The sequence below is a fragment of the Hakea prostrata genome, chromosome 8 (assembly GCF_041222555.1).
Source record: "Hakea prostrata isolate BN-2017 chromosome 8, UWA_Hpros_2, whole genome shotgun sequence".
NCBI lineage: Eukaryota > Viridiplantae > Streptophyta > Magnoliopsida > Proteales > Proteaceae > Hakea > Hakea prostrata.
Window position 1 is genome coordinate 17,186,459 of NC_142607.1, and position 11,825 is coordinate 17,198,283.

Sequence of the window (11,825 nt, forward strand, 5' to 3'; positions counted from 1 at the left end):
TCAAATCCTTCCTGGAGAATATTAGCTGCCAAGCATAGCAACTGTTTTGCTCAATTTTAGAAAAAAAAGGATGTAAGCCTGTAAGTATTCATTTGTATAACATGTTCACAGAGATAAGAATCATTATCATCCCTGCTGGCATCGTAGTAAGATTTCACGGATGCTAGTTGACATAATCAAAGAGCATGCAAGTGGAGTTTTGAAAACGTTCTTTTCTGAAAAAAGAAAATGTGTTCTTACAAGCTCAGGCCTTTCAGCTAAAGAGGTTGAAAGAGTCGATTAAATCAAGAAAACCTTTCCCTCTTTGTTCGTATGAGCCGATTAAAATTGGCCTATCAGAATGGCAAAACTGTACTCTCAGCCTTGCGCAACTTCTCAACAGCAAATTACAGGAGCTTAGCTTCTATTTGATTCTCATGCACTTGAGTAAAACCTCCGCAAGTTTCTTGTACATGTTATGCTTCAAATACATCCTCCTCACTTTCTTTCTCCCATTAATTCCCATTTGTTCTCTTGCAATTGGGTTCTGAAGCAAATATTGAATGTTTTTGGCCAGGATTTCAGAGCCTGGATTCCCAACAGGATGAAGAAGACCAGTTACATTGTGATCTACAATCTCTTTTGTCCCACCAGCATCTGTTCCTAGAACCTGCAGCCAATACGATATTTGTTACTGTTGGTTTTCAGTTAGTAAAAAATCATGCACAACAATTATGTCAACTATTGGTTCCGTCCAACCAACAATTAATCAATGATTCCATATCTTTTACCCAAAAAAAATTAATAAAAATGATCAATTCCATACAAACTACTGAATGGCAAAGGCAACAAATGATTATTATAACTATCTATTTACTGCTTATTGAGATGAATCTGTTTGGCAAACTTTCAGTTAGCCTTACCAATCAATATTTTTATTATTAGTAATTGGATAAGCTTACTAGATGCTACAACTTTTATGCTTTCATGCAAAGCTAACTAGTGAATATAGTGAACTAAAACTCATGATATCATCATATAGCCACGACTAACTGTTGGGACCCTCATAACAAAGGGCATTTTTCTATCATTAGCCATAGCCAACAAGAATAAAATCTTATCCCAACTAAATGGGGTTGGCCACATGGATACTTTCAAAACAACGTAGATAAAATGGCCACCACACAAAAATACAAGATGACAGAAAGGAAAAAAAATGAGGAAAGTGAAAAATGGAAAACTGAAAGTGTCTGCATTACATGAAGGATAGTCAAGGGGAATTAAGAATACCTGAACACTACTAAACATTATCTAATGTATACTAGCAAAACATATAGATGCATTTACTATTTTTCAAGAGATCTGTTAGTACATTTGTACGTCCTTTCAAGTGAAAAATGTGCTTGTATGGGTTTCTTTGATTGATCTAAAAATAATTCCAGCAGTAGGCAAAATGAAAAGAGAGTTCTGGCACAATGACAACATCACAGTGCTGCAGGTCAGAGTCTTTAAAGGGAGAGGGAATCAAGGGAAGACTAAGGACATGATTCAAGGAGGTGAGCTAAAATTTTGATGAGTGATGATGCTCTCAAGACTGTAAGAAGTGTATAAAGTCCTGAGGAATCTCTGCGTTGGTGCCCTTGATATTCATTCAAAAGGGGAATGAATTCAGATTTTCAATCTTTTATGACTTAGCTTATCCAAACTAAATGGCCTCGGCTAAATTAATCAGATTTGCATATTGTGGATAAAAGAAAAGTTTTAACCAGAAATAAAATTTATGATAAGGACACAGTGGCCTATGTATTACCATGGGGGTACACTTTACCCATGTACACATTAGTATAGGTTTCCCTATTTACTCCTAGAAAGTGGAACTTTGATGTGCAAGTACTCTATCATGGGCAAATATTCTGTTTTGTTTCTTTCCTTTTATGCATCTGTTTTAGCATTATTAATAAAGCTATCACGAGGGGGAGAGCTGCATCTTGCACCACTCTCCCTTCTCCTTCTGTCTTCTCCATCTCTTCTCCTCTTCTTGTTCTTCCTCTTCTCTGGTTTTGGTTTTGCAGTAATTCTCTAAGTGAACAAAGGAAAAAGTGCACGTTTCCAATTTATTCTTCTGAGTTAGAATATAAACCATTAGATTCAGGGCAAATGAGACAAGACTTGGACGCTTTTACACAATATCAAGGCTATAGCTTCGATGGTCACTCTTCCAAATGCCAAACACAAGGCTATGACTTTGGCAATGTAACTAATGGTCGCAAACTTAGGGGTGGGAAAATGTGAAGTAGCCAACTGAATTTGTTTTGCAGACAATCAAGGAAATTAGTTGGATGCCACGTTGATATAGGGACGGTAACCGGGTTCTTAGTGGACAAAGGGCATTTTGGAATGAAAGATTAGTAGAGCTGACCCCTTCAGAAAATGGATAAGGAGGGCCACTAGTGTTAGAATTCCTCTTCAACAATATTCGAAGATTATGCACATTATGTTTATAAAATATTCCTGTGAGAATGTGGAAGAACCAAACTAGCAGACTAACACCAATAGTAATCAGTTTGAATATGCTTTTTGCCTCAATAGAAGGAAACAAAGACACAGGTTTACAGGATAGTGGTTACCGGAATGCCAAATGCCATAGCTTCGATAGTCACTCTTCCAAATGTTTCTCCAAGCCCCTGTCATCAGTTAGGAACAAAATAAATGTTTACATAATAAATTTAAGTAACCATAAACAACCATATATGATAAATCTTGGGAAGACAATCATTTTTCATGGAATGTAAATACCTGAAAATTTTTCATTTGGTAGAACTATATTTCATATAAATAAAAAGACAGAGAAAAAAAGACAATACAAGGTTTAGATTGGGATCCCGAAAATCAGATTGAATTGGAAAAACAGGTGCATCATATTTTACCAGGTACCCTTGTGTTTCAGAAAAAGTGAACCACTTCTTCATAACCTAAACCCCAGGAAAAGGAAAATAAATTAACAAAGTTGGCTCTAGGAATTCTAACCAAAGCTCTCTAGTTGCAGCTCTGCAGTTGTTTCACATCATTATGTTCAAAGCAAATATCTAGTTAAAGACCAAGAGTTTCTTCACTAGCAAAAGAGTGTTACAGCAGATAAAGGATCAGAAAGCGCAAAAAAAGATATGCTTCCACATTTACACACTGTTAGGAAATTGACCTAACTACCCTAGGGGAAACTATTTGGGAATTGAACCCACTAACTTGAAATGTTTTGATGATCATAAACACATACAATTGTGAACTTATGTGGTTAAGATAGACACTCATATGCAAAACCAAACACTCAAGCAGAGGTGTATGTTACGTGGAAGCCATCTAAGCATTACGAAAAGACTGATCTTAAGGGTGAGAACTCAAGGTGTGAAAGATCAAGGAATGGACATTCTAATGTGCAAATACAAGCTCAAAGACTCAAGAATGACGAAAAGACCCATCTTGAAGACCATATGTATGGATTAGGAAACGAGGATTATTGGTCAGTCTTTAGGGGTGCAAAAAGATTTTGCAAACTATTTTTGGAAAGCCATAAAAGAGTCCACTGTCTGTGTGCTGGTTGACCATGAGCTAAATAAGCATGATCTAACGTCACCTTTCCAAAAGGCTCATGGCATGAATTGTGAGAACTTCATGGTTGAGCATTAGTCAAACTTGAGGAACAGCTGGCTTAGAACAGCTAGTCTACAATGGCTAAATTGAGTTAGTCAACCATGAGATTAATAGAATATGACTGTTTTATATCTGTTGGGACCCACTTTAACCCCACCTTTTGGCTGTAAATAGAAGTCATTATGACATTCTAAAGCATGAATTCCAAGGAGCAAAAAAACCCTCATTATTGTGCCAATATGTTAGCCGTTTAGCCTCCTTAATATTCAAATCCCTTTAGAGATTCATTCTCTCTTCTCAGGGAAGGTGGAAGTGTTGATCTCAAGGTAGGGATTGGAAAGTTGAGGCTGAACATTCATTGCATTCATTTCATACTAGGGAGTGCCACCCTTGAGGTATTTGTAAGTGATTGCTTTGTATTTATTTTTATTAGTTTTTATTATTGGGTACTCTTGCCCAAAAGCAAAGATTCTGTAGAAGACTCTTACCTGGAGTAGACAAGCATGTTTCACTAGTCTCAATCTGTTCCCCCCCCCCCCCCCTCTAGGTTGATTTTCACATACAAGGACCGAGGATAACACTTTCGTTCACCTTTGCATAGCCATGTCTATTTATGGTGAACATGTCTTCATTGCCTGCACTTGAACTACTGCAACCCTCCTCACCCCCCCACCCCCACCCCCCCAAAGGAAGGAAAAAAGGAAAATAAAATAAAATAAAATATTCTAGGCCAGCACCAACTTGAAGGGCTAAGAATTTTTTTTTTCCTTCTCTCTTTTGGACATGGGTTTCCAAGTCTTCAAACTAATTAGTCATGCAGGTCTACATTGACCCCACAACCGCATGAATTGGGTCATATTGGGGTTGAATGCGAACCACTCAACTTTCATTGAAAACAGTTAGAGAACTAAACACCCCTAATTTGAGTTTCCTTAAGGGTATGATGAATTGAACTCAGGACCTCATGCTTCCCTTAGGGCTGAACACAACAGCTAAGTCAGTCAAACTCAAATTAGCAGATTTTTTGGATTTTCACATCCTGTTTCTCACTCATACAATGTTGAGAGAGTGTCAGTGAAGGGGATTGATTGAATGTTGTCAGATGGATTCTTTCAAAATCTATGCTAAAGCCTTGGGTACAGGCTTAACATCTCAATACAATGTGGGAGGCAGGCACTCTCTGCCAGCAGATTCCTTTAGAGTTTCTTTTCCTAACTAATGCAGCCTAAAGCTTGGGGGAACTCAGTAACCAAACTAAGGACAGTGCTGCGGTCCCCTGTTTTAGGTTTCAAAGGGCATCCAAGGTTTGGTTCAGAGGCAAAGATTCAAAGACTGTTATTGGATTTCGTATCATTTCTCCATGATAATAATTCAGATCAGATAAGATAAGCTGATTTACACAAAGAAGCAGCTGATCCTGTGGGTAGAAGTTAGATATTGCAGTGATCAGGTGATACATGGTCCAACCGATTGGAAAAGCCCCAGATTGACCACAACCAGAAAAGCAAGTTAGTGCAGAAATAGTCACACTAAACAAAAACTCTGGTGAAGCAACAGAATACTTGAAGTAGTGCAAAACTTCCTTTGTAAATCTATGGATCAAAGGTTGAATCAATGACGAGGACATTAGTGGACAAATTTGAGTTTACCAGCGATGCCAGCATAGAGATCATCCCATGACAGTATTTATGTGAATGGACGATGAGTTCGGAGGCTATTGGACTGCTAGGGTTCTATGGTTCGATAAGGAGCATTGTTCATAGGCAGTTTGTCATGATATTTTCTTTAGTCTAAGTGGGTTGGATATTAGCTGGCTATTGGTTTTTATTTTTTATTTTTATGTTTGAGTCTTTGTGGGCTGGGCCTAGAGTATATTTTGGCTCAATTTTGAATTAGTTTGAGTTTGGGTTATATTTGTTACTCAAGTTGGGATTATTTTGGAAAATAAGCATGTAGGGTTGGGAGGGATTAATTCTATTATTTAAATTTTGTATGGGACTCGCTTTTTGGCAACATGAATTATTGAAATTTTAAAAGATTTCTCTCTCTCTTGCGCAAGTCTCTTTCTTGGCGTGGATTCTTCTCTTTCTCGGGTAAGTTCCTCTTCTCTTCTTCTACTTTATCTCTTGTGTGAATCAGCTTTCTCTCCTGTTCTTTTCTTCTCTCCTTTTTTTTTTTCCCTTTTCTTTTTTTCTTTTTCCCCCCTCTTTCCTCCTCTCTTTGTTCCTCTTTCCCTACTATTCTGTCCGTCAGAATTTTCTTTCTTTTCTGTCGTGCCTTTTTTTATTTTATTTCTTCATTTTTTTCTCTCCTTCTCTATTATCATCTAGTACAACAGTCTTGCTATGGTTCTCCATTCTAACCCTACTGTCCATTCTTGAGTTTCATCATTGCTTAGAAATATTTTCTTTCTATTATTTATGTTCCTAGATGTTTTCTAACCCCTGTTTTGCAGCCAAAACCAGCAGGTAACTTTATTAAGTCTCTTTTTGAATATTTTTTAATTTTATCTTTCTTCCTTTGCAGTAGTTTCTTTAAAACTAAACTTCCACAGATTCCTTTGCATTGTTAATTGCTGAATTCATTGTTAGAAACCTGATTTTGACTAGCACAGTACTATTTTCTTTAGATTTCTTGATATTCTAGCATTCAATTTAGAGTTATGGTGCCAATATCCCCATCCCCTTGTTCCCTATTGATTCTTGTGTAGTTGTGTTCATTAGTTAGGACTTATTGTGTTTCTTTCTCTGCTTTAACTGTCTTATATGCATGCTTAATCAGAATTCAGGTGCTGCAATTCCCTTTTCTTTTACTACCTGTCAAGGATAGGTGTCTCATTATAAGAGTCTAGTAGCCACTTTGTAGGTCCCCTAGTTTCTAGCGTTTCCCTTACATCAATCAACCTTAGAACTCCATGAAACAATCTGCTCACCATGCAAGATATAAAACCATCATTCATTCAAAGATCTGATAGGAATATACTCAATGTGCACCTTTTCATTGAATGTCTCAAACAGGTACCTATTGCTTAAAAACCTTTTTCATGGATAACTATGGACTCTATTGCCAAAGAAAATAACTTAAGGTTTAGTATTCGACAACAACAAATGCTGAGACCTACATCTCAAATAAAAAAGTTAACCTATCAAATAAAGTCCCAAGTAGCTTGAACCAGGCCAGATTTTCCTGCTAAATAATTAGTAGGCTCAAAAGAGTAGACAGTATTGACAGTGATAATAATACTCAAAGAGAATTGGAGGCACATAGATTAACATTGAGGTTGGTAACTTGTTATCTACTGAATTGTATTTGTATGTGTGTAGGGATGGGGGAAGTCATCCATCTCTCCTTAAAATTTTCCTAGGTCCCGATCATTTGGTTACTTCAAGTACTTGAGGTGTATCCTGTCATCCTCTCATTATGGTAAAATCTTCTTCAATTTGTGATTTGTTAAGTGTTTAAAAAGGTTACAAACTCTGCAGATCTTGAAATGAATGAGGGAATGATGCTTTTCAAATTTTCTTATTTAAAATTTATTATAGGGATGCTACACCATACAAATACAAACTCTATGTGAGCTTTCGGCAGTGTACAGATTGCTGTGTAGGCAAGATCTTTAGTAACACAAAAAATCAATCCACCTTTTGCTCAAGTAGGATTTCCATCAGAAATTGTTTAAGCAATCCTAGACAATCTATATCCTAGTTGTGATAGACATCATCAGTTATTTAACCAAACCCTGCCAATAAGAAACAGAACATGTAATGATGTCCCAATTTCCAAATCCGTAATCAGCAATTCTTTTCATGTAAATATAATAAGATATATGACTGATAACAGGTAATGTATAACAGCATGAAGTCGTAGACAACTAGGAAGTGATGATCACCTGAGAGTTAATAATGTAGACATCTGCAGCAGCATAGAGTGAGGCAACACGTGTAGTAGCTGGGGTCCACAACACTATCTTTGACACGTTTGAGTGTTGAGACAATAATCTGAGCAACCCTTTGACATATGGCGGTTTATTACTCTTGGATCCAACAGAGCCAATTAGAAGTCTTAGATCCTGCTTTTTAGCTACCTCTTTGTTAGACAAAAGTTTCCTCATTTTCTCATCAACTGAAGTTTGAGTATCTGTGCAATTAGTGGCCACAGGAAGACTGTGTAACCTCAAACCTTTCCTCTCAGCTTCATCGGAAGAAAGAATGGATTTGTCAGAGCTGAATAATCCATTTGAAGATACACCAATCTGGTGCTTATTTTGAAATAAACGTCTAAAACTTCTCTTTCCAGGCAAGGAAGAACGGTCTTGGCCTATTTCGGTCAAATTATTGCTTCCTGAAATTACAAGAGGAAGGTCTTGTTCTACTATCAATCTTGCTGATTGAAGAAGCAGCAGTTGGCCCTTTCCAGGGTTGATGCTACTAAGAGACATCACAAGCATATCATTCTCTGTTAATCCCATCTCTTTTCTAACTGCATCCCTTAGAAGCTGCCTTTTCTCCTTCATCTTTTCATAGCTGAATGACGGTGTATTTAGGGAGCAAGGAATGCCTGCTACAAACGCCAGTTCATCATTAACTGATAGTGGAACTAAAGCAGGTTGAGACCTCAGCTTAACACCTTCTTCTTCACACCATGCTAGCCATTGTTTAGATTGTGATTCGGAAAGAAACATTAACATTTTTACTCGGTTGAGCATCAGCTTAGATCGATCAAAGTACTCCCGTCGATTTTCCATGATCCACCAAACAATTTGATTAGATCCAGCTATAAATCGTTTGAGGTATTGCTCTGAAACAAAATGTAGATTTTCATTTCAGGTTAAATACAAGGAAGCATAGCAAAAAGGACAAATATGATTTCATTTCAATCTTGGACTCCCACTTATTGGATGTGACATTACATAATAAAAGAAAACACTGTAAGAGGAAAACACCAATTGCAGAAACAAGAAATAATTACTTCTACAATGAACACAAAAAGCATCTGAATACTACACATGCTACCATTATAAGCATTAATTGGATATAAAAATGACATCGATGCATTCAAGTAAGAAAGGACTGAATAGATTCTTGCTCTTTTATGTTTCCTCAACTTTATGCTGATAGAGTTCAATGCTAACTATAAAGAAATAAAGATAAATGAAGACCCAGCAAAACCATCCCTATGCATTAAAATGCATCAATAGTACTGCAGACATGGTTCTAACCGCACATTTTTAAAGATGAGCATAAGAAATCTTAGCAGTTGAATCTTTTGTTTAAAATGTGGGGGGTTATCTCATGAATATTAGGAAAATCATCCAAGATAACTCAGGTAGGAATCCAGATCTCTTGCAAGATGGAACTATACGATAAAGAAGACATGTCCTAACCAACATTAAATCAGAAGAAAATCAAGAATGTTCAGCATAAAGAGTTTGCTGCTATAGCGGAAAAAGTAAATCTGTGTGTACATGAAGGAATCAGGCTATCTGTTCTCCTATAAATTATATATACCATGAGACCATTAACTTATTTATGTAAATTACGGGGGATTACAACACGACGAGACGATGTCACCATCCAAATTATATTAGGACATGGAATTGATTAATTACCAGCCATTTCAGCTTTGAAAGTAACTTGATGGATTATCCTCACTCCTCAGTGCCACAAAAATAACATATCTCTTGAAAGCTTGTCATAAAAGATTTTCATTCAAAAATACCACAAAAAGCAACAAAACCAATTTGACATTAAACCTGGAAGTTGTCATTAAAGCTGAAGTTATATCAGTTAAGTGCAGGGAAGGGATTTCTCACCAATCCATGATGCACAGACAGCAGATCCTGCGATTATAAGATCTGCTTTCATGGCAGCTTTGTAACTTAGCTCTGCCTTGTCTTCAAGCACATTGATCTTTCGCCTAGCAAGCTCTTTCATCAATCCACCCTTTTGGCTAAGAACAACACAAGACACTGTGGCTCCACAGCTCAAAAGTTCTGTTGCCAACTCCATCATTGAAAGTGGTGACCCTGTCATGGAAAGCTCATGAAATATCAACACAAATTTTCTAGACCAGACAAGACGTGCGAATTCCCCTTTCCTATCACAAGTGCCTCTTCGTTTTTCAGGGTTCCATCCCAATATTCTGTCCTCTGTTGACCCAAAGGGACCAACAAATAATCCGTATGTAGTATTTCTTTTAGGAATTTCCTCTACCTGTTCTGCCGAGCTGTTGGTTTGTATTTCAGTTGTCTTACTACGCATCTTCCTATCAGTAGTTTTTTTCTTACTCCTCCTCTTCCTACGGGATGGAAGGTGATTCCCATTTTTGGCCAAAGACACATTGAGTCTCTTCAAATGTGATAGATCATTTGTTCCATCTTTATTCTCAGTAGAAGCATTTTCAGCCGTCAAAGAATTATTGTTTGTAACCAAATCTGGTTGACGATCCCGCTTAATGTTGAAAATGCCACCTCGTTTACTTTTATAACCTATTAACCCTTCCCTATTATCATTGTGAGCCCATGTGGATTGAATATAGAACCCTAGATAGGTCCAGAGAGTTATTAACAATAGCCACAACAACACACGGTTACTCCCGATCCACCGTGAACACCATCCACTAACACGAGCTTCTCTTCGAGGAGTTCGACTGGAATGCAATCTTCTAAACGAAGGAGAACCTTTAGGAGAACCTTTAGGAGTTGATCTCCCTGAAAGTGTGGATTTCAAGCTCCCGGTCTGACGTAAAGATGCTTGCCTACTGAAATTTCCTTGAAAATCTCTGTTGTCAATTTCCTCCATTTGCTTATTGACTTAGCATTACCATTCATCCAACCAAATTCGTTAGTCGAACCAGCAAAAACACAGAAAAAGTAGCCACTAAGTGTTACGCATAACCAACGAAGCAAAAGGTCAAGCAATCTTCTGGCTACAGAATCAAGATCAATGTCGCAACCAACGACTAATTAAATGAGAAAACTCAAAAGGATCCACAGCAAAAAGCACTCCTGACTTGAATTAATGAACTCGGAAAACTAAATCAGAACAAGTCACTGTAACATAGATTCTTCACATTCTTGATTAAGAACAGTGAAGCGATGCAGATCACACACAAAATCATAATTGCAATGGAAACTTACTCAGCCGCAGTTCTTTAGGTTCTTTAATTCCTCGAGAATTCCAAGTAAGGAAGCACAGCTGATCAGCAAAACTCAGCTGAGAAAGGAATCAAATTACTTCGATCTTTAACAAATTTGAGAATCTAATAGATCAGAGTAATAGATCTGAGCAGTGTCTCGAAGCAAGAAATCATAACTAGAGAACCCTCTGTGAGTGTCTGAGACTCTGAGCATGGTGGATAGACTAGCAGTTACTTGAACTCTTTCCCAAGTCCCAACAAAACGAAAAAAAAACCAAGAAGGTTATTATTAACGTGCGCACCTATAGTTACCAAAAAATAATTATTAACGTGCGCACTTAGGTGCAGAACAGCTATTTGAAGTTTTGAACGCTGTAGCAGGGCGGTGTCGCTCACCGAATCCGATCCGACAGGGAGTTCTCCTACCTAGACACTTGTAACTTGAAAGTTGTGTCAAAATATGCTGATCCAATGGTTCAAAATTTAATCTTAATTTAAAATTCAACATTTACTACTCAAAAGTACATAAACACGCATCAGAAAAAATGAATAAAACTTTTTAAAACACCCTGAGATAATTGACAAAATATAAATACTTTAAAATTATGTCAGAATTTGGTGTGCCCTTGAGATTGAGTGAGCGAACGCCTTCACGCCTTGAACTTCCTAGGTGAGTAAACTTCACTCTGTAATGATAAAAATAACTGTTATATAGTCATTACGGTACAAATTCCTGAACCGGAGCAGATCACTTGAATCAAACCAAGGGCTCAAGGTTGGTCCAAAACATTTTAATTGACGCTATGGTTCTCAATTATGGGGCTTCTCGAAGGAGATATCAGCTGAGAAGCCAAGAATCATGTATAATTGTAACACACAACTGTCACTTCTCGGTAGAAGTAGCGCTAGCAACAGATTCAACGTATCCTTATCCATATGTCAAACTCTAGCATTTAATTCAGCATTGAATGCACTGAATTTCATTAAATGAGCATCGACAGCCCAGAAGCTTCTCATTCGCCCAAAGCCTGTCTCGAGTGTTATGTAGGCCATCTCCACCA

The 11,825-nt window shown here is 37.4% G+C and overlaps 1 protein-coding gene across 1 annotated transcript; it reads right to left on the reverse strand.

Moving 5' to 3' along the window:
• Positions 1 to 61: 61 nt before the first annotated feature.
• On the reverse strand, positions 62 to 11,014 carry LOC149007320 (uncharacterized). The gene is made up of 4 exons (XM_089166267.1): positions 9,440 to 11,014; positions 7,517 to 8,424; positions 2,607 to 2,663; positions 62 to 649 (listed from the first exon to the last, which is right to left on the reverse strand). The coding sequence occupies exons 1-4, from the start codon at positions 10,425 to 10,427 to the stop codon at positions 404 to 406; spliced, it is 2,199 nt and encodes a 732-aa protein (XP_089022393.1). The 5' UTR covers positions 10,428 to 11,014; the 3' UTR covers positions 62 to 403.
• Between the last annotated feature and the right edge of the window lie 811 nt (positions 11,015 to 11,825).